General features: G+C 38.0%; 1 protein-coding gene across 1 annotated transcript; it reads right to left on the bottom strand.

Moving 5' to 3' along the window:
* Positions 1–5,074: 5,074 nt before the first annotated feature.
* Positions 5,075–11,195, bottom strand: HS3ST5 (heparan sulfate-glucosamine 3-sulfotransferase 5). Its single transcript, XM_069008582.1, has 2 exons — positions 11,080–11,195; positions 5,075–6,541 (listed from the first exon to the last, which is right to left on the bottom strand). Exons 1-2 carry the CDS (start codon positions 11,184–11,186, stop codon positions 5,611–5,613), a joined length of 1,038 nt encoding a protein of 345 aa, XP_068864683.1. The 5' UTR covers positions 11,187–11,195; the 3' UTR covers positions 5,075–5,610.
* Positions 11,196–18,024: the final 6,829 nt, after the last annotated feature.

Below are 18,024 nucleotides of genomic sequence, written 5' to 3'. Positions count from 1 at the left end.
ACAGCCTGTGCTGATATTTCTTTTTCTGTTTTCACAAGATATAAATTCCAGGGAGAGCTGTGGATCATTGTGCACCATGAGAGAGAACTTTGAAAGGGATAAGAAGTTGAATGGAGTCAAAGCTGAACTGAAAGTAAGCTAGACATAAACTAAAAAGAGTCCAGTAGCTTGGTCACCATCAGCTCCTAAAATCATGCCATGCTACTGCCAGTTTTAATAAGAATCTCAGAACAGCAGGTAATCTTATTACCATATGCTAGGCATGGTGCAGCAGATGGACGATGGCATTCTAGTCTTTTCTGTGCTTTCCTTGCACTTGTCAATTCAAGCCCTGGGAAAAAAGCTGGTATCCAGATTGATAACACATGGATGTTCTCTAAGGGCTTGACTCTTTCATCAGTGCACTATTGCAGACAGGACTGAAAATCCTTTCTCTGTAAATGTAAATGCAGTTAGGGATGGTTGGTGGTTCTGAAGATGGTTTGTTATGTCTGTCTCAAAGTTGTCAGAGGGTAAGTCAGTCTTTAAAGAACAGGTTAGCTACAGCTGATAAGCTGATAGAAGAGTGCTATGGAATATTACATGTAAAGTATCTCCTCAGAGAAACTCATAAATAAAGGAAAAATCAGCTTATAGGTACTGGTGATGGTTAGCCTGGGCACATCCCTGTTTCACTAACAAGCATGAGCCTTCAATAACAAAATTCAGTCTTTATAATGCAATCTGAGGCTCCCTGGATCTATGTTATTAAGTTTAAAATTGTTTTTTTCTCTGTGAAGTAAATTTTACATGCTACACTCTAAATTAAATAGAACACTAACAGCAGGGTAGCCAAATAGCTAGTTGCTCTCCTTGGACCTGATGAGTACAATAACAAAAAATGTCTGAGATTATTATTAAAATAACTTTTAATAATTTACCTAAAGTCCTTTTCTCTGCAAACAAGATCTTTTAGAAGTAAAATTTATCATTATTTATTCTGCTTCTACACTCTTTTACAAATCTGAGGACCAAGCCTGCTCAGGGATCTTCAGTAAGTATAATGTAGTGTGGCAAGTCTTTTTTCAAGAAACGAATTAGACAATCCATAGCATTTCCAAAGTGAGTTAGGAAGGAAGAGACAACTTCTATTACCATATTGTTATACTTATTATATAAGTATATTATTATCTGATTTGAAAGGTATTACCCAAATACCTCTGATTCATTTTGCACGTCTATTCTAGCTAAATGATAACATAAGAGGGCTTAGAGGACTGCTTGGGAGCAGCTCTTCTGTGGGTTCAAGGAGTTTCTGGCTAAGTACAAAGAAGAGGAAGGCACTCAGGGCTGCTACATCTGAAGACTATACTCTCCCACTGGAGGCATCCAGTGACTGCCAATCACTGGAGCATGGAAATGTCTTCATGTTTTCTTTGTCTTCATGTCCTGTTTGAAGCATTAATTACTGGCCGCTTCTAGTGACAGATCCTGGTTTGAAGAGATATTTGCTCTGATCCAGAACAGTTTTAGTGATGTTACTCATCTTTTTAACAGGTAAGTCTTCTGCCTGCCTAGTGAACTGAAGCAGCTCCACATGGAAGGGGCAGGTAATCATGAGAATCAGTGCAAAGGAGAGGGAAAGAGCACATTGTGAGAGGAGGGAGGCTGGGAGCTTGGCAGGCATCAGCTGGGTTGACATAAACCGCCATGGGATTGTGTACTTCTGCTACGCACCTTGTTTCTAAAGTTATTTTTACACAGGAAAGAAATAGCATTTTATCCCACTTTAAACGAAAGCAAAGATACCACTCCCTGTAACATTCAACTCCTGATCTCTTCTTCATGAAGAAGGGTCCTTTGTGAACTTCCTAATCTCTGTAGCCTTCTCAGTCCATACCAAAACTAGCAGCAGTGATCTGTAGGACTGTCATTAACAAAAGATCTCTCCTATCAGAGGGTTCCAGTAAGTTGTACAGGCTTGCAGCTTGAGTTAGATCAGCTACCCAGGGAGTAAATATGTGCCCTGTAGTGCTTCCATACCCTGGGTTTGAACGGTGGCTGGACTGGCTTGCGACACTGTGCTTCCACTTTCTCTGTGGTCTGTATAACACTGAAGGAATGGGCAGTACCTAGTAAGAACTAAACGGTATAGAGAGATCTTCAGAGGGTCACAGCATAGTTGAGGTTGGAAGGGAAGTCCAACCCCCCGGTTCAAACAGGGATATCTAGAGGCATTTGCCCAGGACAGTGTGCAGATGCCTTTTGAATATCTCCAATGATGGAAAATCTGCAACTTCTTTGGGTAACCCATACCAGTGCTTAGTCTCCTGCACAGTAAAAAAGTGTTTCCTGATGTTCAGATGGTAATCCTGTGTTTTCAGCTTGTGGCCATTGCCTTTTAAAAATCTTGGACTGTTATAATGAAACATGTTGCTAAAAATAGTGTCTCTCTTGTATTCTTAGACATTGGGACAAAAAAGGAAAAATCCATTAAAATAGGGTATATACATTTCCATCATATCTATTCCACTTGCCTCAAGAAAATGCAGTATAGTGGGTTAATGGTAAATGAATCTCTGATCTCCAAATGTCCGTCCTTTATTTACTTATATACTAATTTCTGAAGATACAGTTTCAGATTCATCTCCAATAATCCTTTATACTTCGAATTGTTGTCCTATGTAGTTTAAATAACAGCTGGGATAATCTGATAAAAATGCACAGAAATATTAACTGTTTTAATCCAAACATTTACCAGAGCTGTGAGCCTATAATTTTAGAGTACAGAAAATAAGAAAGATGCAATGTCTTTAAAGAACTTAAATGCCACAAGTTAACACCTGCAACTTCATATAGCTGTGCTTCACTCTACAATCATAATCTCAAGATAAGAATGCTCTTCCCCAGTCTGAACACTCATGATCAATTTGAATAGAAATGATTCGCTCAGAATTTGGGAAGCAAAGCAAGGAGATTGAAGTGAATTATTCAGAAATTGCTCCTGAAGAGGTAAGTACCATAAGGTCAGGACTTCACAAACTGGTTATGAACACTGAGGCAAAATCCCCATTAACCTAGGAGTATGCTTTGGGTGATATGTTGTGTCTGTGTATTATGAATCAGTTTTGAAATTTTCTCTTCACTGAGTTATGTCAAATAGACTTGATGACATTGCATTGAAGGCTCAATGAAAGTGAATCAGTCTCCTGCTCTTTTAGTCTTCCTAATATACATTACAATGCCTTTGAATCCTCTTTCCTCCCCTGCTGTTCCTAACTATTCTTCTGTGCATTTTTGAACCAGATTTGTCTAAGATATAGTCTAAATTTATCCATGTCTCTCCAAAATTGCAAATGATAAGCTGCAGTTAAGCCAGCTGACTTTAACAGGAATGTGCGTAGTTGTGCCTGGTAGATCACAGTCTTTGTGACTCTTCTGATCAATGCAGAGAGATATTAATTTCAAATCCATATTTTGTGCTTGGAGGTAACTTTGACCTAACTAATTTGTCCCTTTCATTGAAAATACTTCTCAGCCTTCAGTCAGTTTGCAGCCAGGACTATACGAAGTATCACCCAAAGTATCACCCAAAGCTGCCTGGAATCTGTCTGCCCACTTGAAGACCATGAAAAGGTTAAATTGGATAAAAACTCCCTGTTGGACACTATCAGATAAGTTAAATAGTTGTCTTTTTTGTCTGGAAGTGGGCAAGATAAATGGCTGTCATACAGGAAAACAGTGAGTTGTATTGCAGCTACTGCAGAGAATTTCACATATGCTCTGCCGTGTTGTGCTGGCACGGCTCCGATGCAGCATGAAGAAAGGGCACATTGCTCACAGTGCTAGCATATATGATTAAAGATACAGCAAGACAAGAAGCAATCTCTCACAAGAGTTTTAAAAACCACTTATTTAGAAAAACCAATGCTTCCAAATCACTGAACAAAATAAACTGCCCATGGGGAACACTTGATCTTATTATAATCTGAACTACCAGCCACTCTGCTACTGTAGCCCAGAATATTCAAATGTTCTGGACACCTTCCAAAATTTGTGTCCCCATCAATCTCTAGATGGTGGTTTTAAAGTGGTTGGGTTTTTTTTTCACTTCACTTCACTTCACTTCACTTCACTTCACTTCACTTCACTTCACTTCACTTCACTTCACTTCTTTTATTTCTTTTTTAAAAATACTTTTAAATTTGCTTTCACTGTTTTTTCTTATGAATCTTTAAGAGCCATACAATGTATAATGCATGAAAATATTAATTTCCTGAACTAATTTTTTGTCACTTATTGAATGGAAACATGAGCTATATGTTTACCCCAGTAATAACAATACTGTGGTTGTTTTTTTCAGAGCAGATACGTGTATTACCAGATGAAAGAAAAGGTATCACAACTGTTTTCTTTGACTTCTGAAGCATCACCAGCTTTTGCTGATGAAATCTCAAAAACCTTTCTGCTAATTTTTTCTGTCTGTCTGTCATTTTGGTTTTAATGAGGGCTCTGCTTTTTTGATATACCTGGTTACAGCAGACTTTTACAGTCAAGCTTTAGCCTCACAGGCAACAGAATTAATTTTAGCAAAGTGCCACAACAGAACAGCAACAATGTTCTTTGAGTTGAGCATTACACCAGATTCATAGAAGGCTGAGCTCTTGAATAAACCCTGCTTGGCCACATGTATCAGTTTTCTCAACTGTCTATAAAGCAAGGTTACCTGAGCAAATCTCTCTCACACATACATATGATCTGTCTAAGCTAAGGGACCACAATGACATACATCAGGCAAAGATGAAAAGCCATTGCACATATAGGTAATTTTAATCCATTCCATTTTTAAATACCACAATAAATTTAATTTTCACAATAAATTAAATAGCCATATTCAGTTTACAAAATAGAATTACTTAGTGTGAAACCAGTATTTACAAACATTGTACACTATGTACACCATGTTTAGCTTTGTCGACACACAAGTATAGAAGAAAAAATTATTTGACCTTTTCTTGACACATGATTGACATGCTACAAGTGACACTATGGTCCATACCATAAAACAATAGTGCAAACTCACCACAGGAACTCTAAAACAATGTCGTTTGTATGAGATAAGATATTAATTTAAAATAATAAGAAAATAGTACTATTCACTCTCGTTGTAAAAATTCAGCACTGTGTTTAAAGTGTCAGTATTCCTTTAGCAATACACATACCAAATATAGCCTCAAGATTATGCTTTCTCACAGCTTTACAGACTTTTGACAAGAATTTTTACGGCATAAACTAATGTTCTGCTTAGATCAATAAGTATCTCACATAAACACTTCACTAAGCAAGAGGAACACTGACCCTTTTAACAGTGTCTGACTTTGTTTCCCTAAATACCTCCTTTCCCTTTATTATTATATCTTAAAAGATGCAACTATATTGACAGTAAATTTATGTTAGTTACTACTCTGTAGAAAAAATCGATCCCACCGTATATTTGGTCACACACTGCATTATGTACATGTATGCATGAAAAAGTTACTTTGCTAGCCATGTCTATGAAAAGTGCATATTTCAGCAGAGACATCTATCTCATGCCTCAGGTGCAACAGAAAGTGGTGTATGAAGTTTAGTTTAGGGCCAGTTAAATGTCCTCCCCGTGATCTGGTAAAATTTCTGATTAAAAGGATGGAAGAACTTGCGCAATTTGGTAATGACAGAGGTATCCACCTCTGGATGGATGCGTCCCTTGCTACCCGCCAGGCACTTGTTAAAGACAATGTTAAATCGCAAGCAGTAAAACCCTCTGGTGGCATTGAAGTATAAATTGTACTGACTTATCCTCGGAGGAAGATTTAGGAACTTCTCAACCAGCTGGAGTTCTGGTAGTGGGTCTGTGATGAGCCGGTCTCCATCCACTATATGAAACTGCTCGATTGGGAAGTATTTTAACCACCTCTCCAGATGTTTTGTGTAGATGCTGGTTCTCACTGCCTTGTACTTAGTGTTCACTTCGCAGGTATTAGGATCAATAGCCAGCTTCTCAAATTTGTAGTAAGTTTTGTTCTTTCTTTCCTTGCCTTCCAGCACCTGAGTGTAATCAGAAATAGCTCTTGTGGTAGGTTCCCTGACAATGATCAATAATTTGATAGATGAGTTCATTTTGTAAATCCTTTCAGGTACTTCCTCGGTGATAAAATACGCGGGGCTTTTCTCAATTGTTATTTGATGAGGGTAAGAAAAAGGCATTTTTTTCCGGTACCACTCAATTCCCTTGGCATAGTTTTCATCATTGTCAAAGAAGTGAATCTCTTGAGAAGCTTTGACCACTGCAGGGTGAAGGTTCAGCATCTCCAGTAGTGCTCGGGTGCCTCCTTTCCGCACCCCAATGATAATGGCCTTGGGAAGCTGCTGAACCAGATTGTGCAGTCGAATTTGTTCCTTGGTGGCATTGCCCTTTCGAAATTCATGGAGCAGACCTCGCTTGAACTGCAGGGCTCGCAATGGGATTTCGTCCTGGCCGCGGGGTCCAAAACGACCATCGATGGGGCACAGGGGCTGTAGTCTGCAAGAAAAATAAGAGGTATTTGTAAAAAGAGGATATCTCTCAACACAAGTTTTATGTGTAAGGCAATCATGCTCTTGGAAACATTTTTGAATGTAATGTGATGTGCCTGTTTTTCAACTTTTATTTATTCTGCAAGTAGTTAAATAATTCACAAATTTTTTATTATTTAGTCTGGTATTTTGCTCTGATTTAGCTGGGTAAATCCTAACTTCACCCCCTTGCTCTGTGCCAGCATAGGAACTATGATTACTGTTCTTGGGTCTTGAACATCGCCTAAACTTAAACATTCCTCATTATTTTGTGATGAGTTTGGCAGTTTTTATTGCATTCTAAGATGAATTATATTTGGTCAGTTTGATCTGAAAATCCAGTTCATTTAAGTAATCTCTTTCCCACACTTTTCCTATTCCAGCCTGAAGTCTTTCCTGTGCTTTCCATTGTGTTGATCCAGAGATGGTTTTTTGAGTGAAGAAGAACAAAAGGAATGAAAACCAGGTTTCTAGGCATCACCTTTCAATATTTCTCCTCCTCTTTGCAATATGTCCAGTGTTTTCTCTGCCAGTCAGAACCAGAAAGTCCAAGGTTCTAATTCAGATAAGATTAGCAAGGTAGAAAAAGAATGGCAAGAAGAGTTTTTAAAAATACACTTATTGTATCATTACATCAATGATTTCCTTATAATCAATTTTGTATCCTCCCACCAAACCTCGTTTTGTGTCTTATTATTTCTTCTTTCACAATTGCCTTTTTCTACAATTCTTTTATATTCAGCTACAATTATTTCCCTTCTTTTCCACTTCTCTACTTCTTTGTTCTTTTATCTGATGCCACTGGATCCAATAAGTGGTTCAGTAAGAAAAATGTTAAAACTTTGCTCCTAGAGAACCTTGAATAAACTCTCATCTCCACTCTCAAATCAGCACTTTGGACATTATACAGGCCAATATTTCACTGAAGATTAAATTGGTGTGTGCAGAGAGCTTCCAAGGTCCTAAAAAATATTATTACTAATTTTGTGGAGCCGTGCTCTCCAAAATTAAGGATATGTAAGAACAAAGGTTGCCTAGGCAATTTTAGTGTGAGCTTGCTGTGCACATATATTATGATACAGTTCTTAAATTACACGGCCGCATGCTATTATTTTTCACAGGACCCCTGCCTTAGCCAGTATACCAGATGGGCAATGCTCATTAATAGCTGTTTAGGTATTCAGTATTTATTCTGGTTTCTCAGCATGTGGTCCCTCATTCATTTACTGTATATTATTCAAACCCCACTTTCAGGACATAATTATTTATTTCTTTGTGGGTTTTCCATCCATCACTGCTTGTTGGGGTCTCTAATTTGACACTGATGCTAGGACAATGGATGGTTGGGACAAAGTAAGTTTGATCCCCCTGGCTGACCTGCTAGCTGTTTCCTTGATTATCCAGATGCTGAGAGATATAACCTGTCCAGACAGAGCCAAAGAAACAATCCATATGACACTGCTTAGTTCAAATGAGCTCTAGCTAAGTCCTGAAGACTAATTAGAAAGTGTGATGAGAAATGGGTTCCTATTATTTCTGTTCTCAAGTTTCTAGCTTCTTCCATCCCTTTGCTCTCTGCCATCTGAATAAGCCTGACTTGGTGGCAAAGACTGAATCATTGAAATGCTGATGCAAGCCTGCCCATATTAGGAAAAAAAAAATAGGAAGAAATGTCTTAACACTGCTACAACTTGTGGTGTGGCTGGTGAGAGTCTTAATGTATCAGCAAGGTGGCAGTTAAAAGCATAAGAAACAGAAGCTGCAATTGCTGTCTCTGTTCTCTTCCCTCTCCTTCTGTGTATTTGTTATTTGTTTTCAAGCAATGAGGATTCCACAACAGCAGTTCCAGACCCATCTCAACTAATTTTATCTCTTGCTCAAAAAGACAGCTAGCACTGCCTTCAGTGTAACACAACAGCTTGTCAAACAGGGTGGTTTCCTTTAAAAGTAAATAAATACTCAAGATATCCTCTAGCCTAAGGGAAAAGATTGGATGTTGTTAGAAGTTCTTCCTCAGCCTGTAGATTTCAGGTTTTTTTTTTACTCTTTCCCCCTGCTTCTACTCTCTCTAAACAATAAAAAAGTAACTTTTAAAAAAGCTTGGCAGTGGTGGGTAAAAGGCAGATCCTCATAGTTTAATCCTAGATGTAACTATTTACTCTTATGCTGCAACATGCTAATATTTATTGTCTGAGTCATTTTCCCATTAAATAACAATTCTTTGCTAAGAAAGAGTATATGGCACTTATTATATCACTGAGTTGCTCTCCCAAAACAGGTAATTTCTCAAGCTGCTGCAGTAAAACTCCACAATTATTCTTGAGAAAACCTGCCACAAAACAATTAATCTCTGGGAACTGTATTTCTGAAAAATTTTGAAACAGCTGAAGTAGGTCTGGGCAATCTTAACGAGCTGTCTCTCCAGATCCAGAATACTTGCTAATTTTCTTCCACAGCAGCGAAAGATTATAAGTCTGGTTCCAGCAGGAGTAGTTTGTAGCATGGAAATCAGGTGTGGAGACTCCTGGTAATGCTCCTGGTACTGAGTCAGGTAACACAAAGACTAATCCAGATATTCTCAAAATTGCCACAGAATCTATTTGCGATTCCACATGTGAAACAGATCCATGCACTCAGGAGCTGAAGGAAGGTGGCGTCCCCTGGAGGGAAGGGCTCATCCTATCAGACTTTATGACTCAATGAATCAGATAAGCTAGTGGTAATTTCCCTTTGGGCCTAGGAAAACTCAAGACACTGCCATTGGGGAGCCTAATCTGAGGCTATTAAACATGAGCCATCCCCAGCTCTCTTGTTCAAATTAGATCAGCATAAATTAAGCATAAATGAATCTGGATTTCTTCCTGAACCATTAGTTATTCCAAAGTCTGTTGAAGCCTCTCAGCATCCTTTTACTGACAGATTCAACAACAATGAGGCAGAAGAATATTTCTAGTTAATTCATCTGTGTCTTGTCCTTTCTAGTACCTCTTTCTCTCTTTATTTCATACCAAGTCCATACACAGGACTTTTTAGCAGTGTGGTATGCTTCACACTGGGTAAAGCAAGAGAACAAAACTGAATTTTACTGCCATTGGCAACACTATGTATGAAACCAGCAGAATTCACTGCCACAGGAGGTCAGCGAGTCAAATACTGTGGCGAGATAATTTTATAGCCATCAGTAAATTCTGTAGATGTGCAAGCATAGATAATAGCAGAAGGTTAATTAGATTTCATGCCTCCAGGCATAAAATATACTTTTGCAGGGACCAGTAAGGATTTCTGCCTCCATTTACAGAATCACATTAGTTTCACTGAAGTTTCTACTTCTGAAGTATCAGAGATGATTTGAACACCAGGGGAAAGAAGATATAAATTCCAGGGCTTAATTTGTAATGCACTTCATCCTAGCTGAGTGCATGGTGTCCTTCTTCTTCTGGAGTGGATTTGAGGAGTTGAAGAAGGCACTCAGTGACCAGTGATGGAGCCCACCATTACCTAGCAATGGACAGTAAGTTTTCACTTTCCAAGCACTGTAAAGTCACACAGAACTGTGTTACAATTTTGAAATCAACTAATACATTGCATAATTTAAAATAAAGACATGAATATACCATTAAAACTTGCAAGTGTCTACCAGCTTCTGGAAATCTCATAGTCTTTTTTTTCATTCATTCTTTTGAAACAGCTTTTTTTTTTTTTTTTTTTTTTTTTTTTTTTTTTTGTGTTGTGCCTTTGTGGAGCAGCTTCCACAGCAATCCCAGGCCATTTCAAAGCTGACAAAAACAGCAGTGTCAGTGCAGGTAGCACTACTGTAGCACTGTCAAAAACTGGTCAAAACTCAGCCTGGTCAGAAGTGCCAAATGCTCTTTGATTTTCTCTGCTGTACTTTCTACCACTCTCCAGGAAATCATTTACAGAGAAAACCCACTTATTTAGCACATTCGTCTACAGAAAATACCAGCTAATTAACATAGTTAAAATTCCCAAACCCTGAAGCAATCTTTCAAATGAAATAGTATTCAAAACTTGACGAGCTGCTCTGCAGGCTCATACTTTATTTTAACTACCACTGTAGCACATTAATTGCTTGCTCACAAATTCAGAAAAGGAGATGTATAAATACATCATAACTGTTTTGCTGAAACTAGAGGTCAACACAGATGTACACAGGCAAAATGAGCTACTGTAATGACATTTTTACTGGATGCTGGTTTATTTCTTCACTGAAAACAAATGTCAGTGTGCTCAGAATACAAATGGACACACAGAAGAACTTTGACAGAGATGACTGTGACTGTTTTCCTACTCTCTTCTCCAAAGGGTAGGAATAAGTAATGAAAACCACTATTAAAATAGTCAGTCTTTCTGTCTTTCTATATTTGAGTAGACACTAAAAAAAACAAAAACCAAAACCCAAAGAATTAAAGAAATCAGACCCTTGAAGCAAAGACTCAGACAATCTTAGCCCATTGTAAATAAGAGAGTAGCTACTTAATGACTTACCTATCCAAACTCCCAACTCTGGCAACTAGATATAGGAGACTTCCAATAGCAAGGCTGCCTAGCACAAAGAGCTTCTGTCTCAGCAACGCCTGCTGTTTGAATAGCATGGCCCTCCATCAATCTTCAGGACTTCTTCAGTCTGCAGAAACAAGAGCACATAAAGCACTCACCAGAAAGCAATATGCAGGGTAATGTTTAATCAGGTGTTGCAGCTGATTAAGCCACACTTGCAAAATTTTTGCAAAACTGCAAAATAAGTAGTTAAAGTTCTTTAGTTTGCTACTGTTTTTCTGTCCCACATGGCAATGTATCTGGGGTAGGATAGTAATTTTGGAAGTGACAGTTCAGCTGCACCCACCATTGCTAAGGCTGTTGGATAGCCAAAATGTAGGTCTTGTAGAGGCTCATATTGTAATAAGATACCTTGTTAGGTGAATATGTTTAGATTTTAAGCCTTTTGGAATCAGACAGAGCTAGATTTCAACAGAGGTTTAAATGCTCTGATGTCGAGTAAGGCAGCAATAACCAGGAGCTAGACTTGCAGGTCCTGTGTAGAGTTTATGGAGGCACGTTTACTGTGTCTCTATGATTATTAGAGTGCATGCTGGAGAGAAATCTAAAAAAGATGTCCTGATCCATGCCAGCAAGTATTTATGACAGACCTGAGAAGCAGGTATCTGGGGTGGGCACAATAATGATTTTTTAGCATCAGTGTATTCTATAAGCTGTGTCTGTGCTGGGCATCAGTTTAGTCTGTTCTCTGGAGAGCCACTTAAGCTCCTCACCTGCCTGACACTAGCCTTGATTGTCATCTCAAGAACTGATGGGACACAACTGTCATCCTTGAAACAAGCATGCCTACATCCCCAGTTATTAGCAATACCAAAGCATATATTTAAATTTCTTTTTCTGATGTTCTCCAGAGATCATATTAATCCCATAAATGAGCATTGCTTCAAATACTGTAGTTATGAGGCAGAAGAAGTAAATACATGACCTTATGCCAAGAGAATTTAACCAGGAGGTTCCTAGGGAAGGTAGAAGTGAATGCTGAGTAAAAATGTTTGTCTTTAGTTCGACCCTTCCTCAGACATTACATTTGTGTTCTGGACTACAGATCGCTTTAGGAGACTCAGAGCTGGATTCCTAATACATTCTTACATGAACTGAGGAGAAAGATCAGTCCCTGCTTTCAGAGCACAATCAAAGATTACGTGGTTCTCCATTCTGTAACAGTTCTGAACTTTCTTGTAGATATAAGGAGAAATAAGTTCCAGTCCTTTCACCGGCTCAGGATAGGTAAAGCCATACTGTCTACCTACTAACAGAATTCTTTCATCACCACACAGATCCTCTTGATACAAAAATTATAAATATAAATTGTAATCACCTGAACTACTGATCCAGAGACTCACTCCCTCTATCAAGGAATGTTTACTCGATTATGGAGTAATTTGAACAACTTTCTTTCCCAAATTTTGGCTGCACTTATTTTGAACAATTTTTGATGTCAAATTTCTTATGTTTAACTCCAGCAAAGCTTCTTTTGCAGCACATTTTATTCTTTTTCAGCCTTAGGATTTACATCAAGAAAGACTGGGATAGATTATTTATAAGCATGTATCTATATACAGAGGCAGAATTGTTGGGAGAGTGAAAGGTTTGACTGGCCACCGCTAACAGAGCCTGCAAATATTTCTTTGTCCTGCCCATGTTGTTAAACTTTTGGCCCAGAAAGCTCTCTTAAGAATCCAGGATGCAGTCAGGGAGATAATACGAGCTGGAAACCATTCCCAGCGGGCAGCACTCATGTAATCTGCCTGCCCCAGTGCTGGCTGGGTTTAAAGGCGCAGATGCAGGTCACTTCATACTGGTTTTCTTCAAGCATTGTTGAATAGCCATTCTGAAGCACATTTATTTTACTGCTGTAGAGAAAGCCTTTCTAATTTCAGCCCACCATCTCTTGATAAAAGAGCCATGCAGTGCTGAAGGTCTGAGTCTGACTTGGTCTCTAAAACACTTCCGGTATGATAATAATTAATAATAGTAACTCCTTATACAGCCAGGTCATAGCTCAGGATAACCTATCATACAGGATAACTTTTCACACAATATATATTGCTTTTTACACAGATAAAGGCAACTCTATAATAAGAATTCTTAGATAAGATCTTTATTGCAACAAGAATAATATAAAGCACAGAGTAAAAGGAGTTTGCAATGTAAATACAGAGACAGAAGAAGTATTACTATCCTTTAAAAAATAAATGAGGAGAGGAAGTACAGAGAGATTAAGTGATTTGCTCAAGGTCACAGAGAAAACCTGTAGCACCAGTGAGATTCACTGGTCTGAAACAATTCCTTTCTAGTGCTTTAATTACATGATAAACTTTTGCCTTTTTGCAGTATACTTTTCTTTTTCCATAAAAATCATGAGTAAATGAGGAATTCTCTACATTGAGCAAGGCAGAAAAGATGTAGCCAAAGGTGAAATATTAAGAAAAATTCACAGATATTATATCTCTGTGTTGATATGTTACTGCTAACTACTCTTTTAACTATTTAATTAAAAAGGATGAAAGAGAAAGACATGATGATGATGGTTATGATAATGATGATGATGATTAAAAGAGATGAAAGGGAAGGACGTGAAGATGATGAGGATAAATTTTCATAGGTTCCAAGTTTTAAGTCTTTCAGTTTTTCTCCCTCTAAATGAAAGTTTCACTTCAATGCTACAACAATTGGTTCTGAACCTCCTCTCTCAGAAAACATATACATATGCAGCCCTCTATACTTGAAACTAAAGTGATTTCCATGTGTTCTTCTTTACACAGGCTCTTGGATCCCACTTCATATCTGCCTGCAAGCCTTAGTGAGGCTGTGGAGGTAATCAGGCCAAAACAAAATCAAATTAATGACAAGCTATTTCTTGAAATACATTCCACAGGCCCTCCCTACCTCAATATTAATGTTTGAAATGAGACTCAGTACAAAAAAAAAAACAACCAAACAAACCACAAAACAAACACAAACCAAGCAAATCAACCAATCAAAAAAAGCCCAAACCCAAACCAGTTCCAGTTTTATGTGTGGGTGTACCTAAGTACAGAAAACTTTCCACAGAATGTCAAGTATTAAGCATACACTAGAAATGTAAGGATGACATTATTTATTTGTTTATTTCATTTTTGTTTTCACTTTTAGGATCTAATTTAATGGCTATGAAGGAGCTTTATTCCAGAGAGGTGGTCTCAATAAAACTTTCCCTGCTTTCTAATTTTTTCCTGGAAAAAAATGTAAAGAAATAATATCTTGACTCCAGAAAAGACTACATCTTGCAATGGATGTATTGAGATAGCTCTATGTGCCAGAGGAGAGGACCGAAAAAACATTTCTATTTAAGACACAGGGTTAATACAAACAGAATGTGATTAAGGTGAAGGTCCCTAAAGCAAAAATGTTACTGGAGACTAACATGGCAAAACTTAAATGAAATGGAAAGAAGAAATGAAAAGGAAGTAATTAAAATTCTGGGACATAAGATGCACAAACTTTTCTGTAAGGAACACATACTTTTAAATTTAACAAGAAGCTGGAAGGCAAGATAAAATAAAATCCAAAGTGACAAGATTTTTAGCAGTTATTTGAGGCAAATAAGGATGTTTTAAAATTTTTTTTCTCTCTTTTAGGGACAAGAGCTGAACTGGCACAAAACCTGTCGACCAGTAGGAGGAGGGTTGGGATAAAGCCGCAGGCAGAACTTTCCCAGTAGCTGAATGCTGAATGTGGAACCTCCCACCAAAAGAGATGACAGCACACTGCTACAGAGCTCCAGCAGGCTTACATCAGGAATATCTGTCTTGGACAATTTAGTTAAATATGCATACAGGAGAGCTTGTTCCTGGCTATCCAAGAGAGTCACAATGCACAAAGAGCAATACAAATAATTGAATGTATGACTTCTAGAAATGTGTGCAACATCACGTATGTTAAAAAAAAATGTAATTTGTATAAATTAAATGTAAAATGTGCTTTGTGATTTCAGATGTACATCTGATCTGAATTGTTAGACTGACATGGTACAGTTCAAAAAAGAAGCATGCGAAAGTAACCTTACCAGTGTATTGATGTGAATGCTTCATTTAACCCCTTTCTCTGCATTCCCATCTTTGCTGGTGAGAGGACTAGGGTTATTGAGTGAATTGCCAAGAGAAGACAGTACAACAGTGTAGAATTCTGATGATAACACCAACTGAAAAGTAGATGGATTGTTCCTGACAAGATGAAGGGATTAAGGATAAAGGTAGATAGTGGGTATGCTGGACAAATAATGTAAATTTTTTGTGAACTGTTGTAAAAGTTAGTTTTTGGTTCAAGTTAGGTCAAAGTCAAATGAGTAGGAGAAAACAGAAAAAGAAGCATACTAATAATGATGGCATTACTGATAAAAATCTGAATTGTGCAGAAGCACAGAAAAGAGAATCTGCTGCTATAATCACTTATTCCAAATAAACAGACAATGAAACAAGAAGATTGCCAGGAACTTGTTTGAAAATGCTCAAAGGGAAATTTTTGAACACATGAAGCAGAGATGAGAAGATGCTATAGATAAATGAATAGCATGTGGTTGATTATGGATGGAAGCATAAGAAACAACAACAATATCCTTTCCTTGGAAAACAGGCTGAAGAGACACAGTCCTGATAGAGTGATGTGATTAATCAAAATGAAGTACAAAACAAAGGAAATATGCACAAAGGAGGCTGGGAAAATAATAAATAGGAGGTGGTTTTTATTAGTAGAATTTCTCGTTTGACATGTTTCTTTTTTTATTTTTCACACCAGCAGGGGTCATCTGTTGACCAACAAATATTTGTTGTCATACACTGCAGAAAAATCTTTGAGTTTATGCAGGATTTAAATACAGTGATAGAAAACAAGTCAGGGAACTTATCACTGGGCACATTTGCGTTATGTCTCTTGAATGGTAACTACAGTTTCTTCCATTTTTCACTGTTACTAAAATTCATACATATCAAGCAGTTAAGACTTTTTCTGGGCAATGAAATCACATGGTGTTTGGGAAAGGAGGGAATCTATCCCCAAAATTGTGAGCATTCTCATCAGTTCATGATCTTAGTCATGGTCTGCCTGGAATATCCAGTCATACTACTGCTCCTGCTTCTCCTCCAGGCCCTCCGCATTCCATTTTTTCTGTCTCACCACTGAGGAAGGCCTGGGCTAGTGGCAAGAAGATAGAGTGCTGCTGTACTTTTTCCCCAGCAGCCTGTGCTTCAGTGGCTTCCTTAATTGCAACAGTACTATTGCACCACATGAACTGTATTAAAGAAATAGAATGATCATGATAAAGCATAACATGATTTTTCATTAGAGACAGGATTTTTCATTCCTAATAGCATTGAATGGTCTAAGAAGAGACAAAATTCTTCTCTTTTTTGACACAGTAAAATGAAATGGGTAATGGGAACTGAAAGATTTGAAAATAACATCTTTTCTAGGGAATGGTAAAGTGCTGACCCTGCAGAAAAGGAACTTGGATTTTTTTTTTTATTATTTTCCATAATGATTCATATTTCAAGATAAAAAAGAAATTTAATTCTTATGAGTAATCACAGTTTTCAATTTTTTTCTCTATAGCATAAGACTGAGATGGGATGAAATAAGATTAATGCATCACACTTGCTCAATTCAGGTTTCAAAGGAAGAAAAGAAGGAAATATAACACGGAACAAGTTCACAGATTCATGTAAGTGGTCCTGTGTACCAGACATGTCCTTTTCTCCTCATGCCTCATATCGACTGAAAGAGTGGAGAAGAAAATGTCAGCAAAGCTGACAGAAAACAATAAATAATACAGATAAACATAAAGATTTCCTATAGTGTTATACCACAGCTGTGACAATAACCTAAAAATACCCTGGTTTTTTGCCTGCTATTGTAGAGTTTTGAGATTTAGGACTACCTTTAACCTGCCCTTGAAGCCAGTTCTTTGTGTAAAGAAGTGGTAAAAGTCTTTCTCCAGAAAAGCTGCTAGACTCTGAGACCACCCACAAAATCAGCATCTGTATGTGGATGCCAGGTAAGAAAACATATGTTCATTTTTCAGAAGTTAGCACTCTATCAGTGCTGAAAGAGTATTTGTGACTCATAATCTCCCATCGGAACTGGCTTGGGTGTATAGCCGGATATCTGTGTTCTCTCGAGTCTATAGAGTGGTAATGACCATTTATTTAGTCCACTGCCCACAGGACATTTCACTCCAGACACACTAAAGACTCATCTACCCATAATTATGCTATCTCTAGGAAGCTGCTGTGTCAAGTGACAACAGTACAGAAAGCCACAACCAGCTCTTTATCACATTCCGTTCTCAGCCTGACCCTTTTTTAATTTTTTTTGCTTCTCACTGAAAGACATAGAGCAATATGGTGTTGGGGAGAGAGAAACAACTCAAAAGCTTGCTATTGACTTTGTAGTGCCCTGTGCCAAACAGATCTGCTGCCAGATTGTCAGAGTAGTTAGGAATCTCGGGTGCTGTGGTGCCCTTGAGGTCTCAGACACATCTGCTTAGGAAAACTGCCTTATTGCATCTGAGCTGGCAAGGCAGGCAGCCACGTTCTGCTGAATGATGACTGGGTTGCCATGATCCAGGCTTAGCTACAGCACTCCAGGAACATTTCCAAGCACATAGACCTTAATAGGACTACATTAGTCCAAAATACAGATGCCTGTCTCCTTGCCAGCATCCTGAGTATATTACCCTGCACTGCTCTTCATAGAGCATCAGATTAATCTGATAGGGTTGGCCCTTTTCTGTGGATTAATGGTATTTCCCCAGCTATTTCCCTCCTTTTCTTCTGAAATGATCACCTTCTTGAAATTATCACCTTCCTTGTCTGCTCCGTTTCTCAGGAATGGTGG

This window comes from Aphelocoma coerulescens, chromosome 3 (genome assembly GCF_041296385.1).
Source record: "Aphelocoma coerulescens isolate FSJ_1873_10779 chromosome 3, UR_Acoe_1.0, whole genome shotgun sequence".
NCBI lineage: Eukaryota > Metazoa > Chordata > Aves > Passeriformes > Corvidae > Aphelocoma > Aphelocoma coerulescens.
This window is presented reverse-complemented; position numbering and strand designations above follow the sequence as displayed.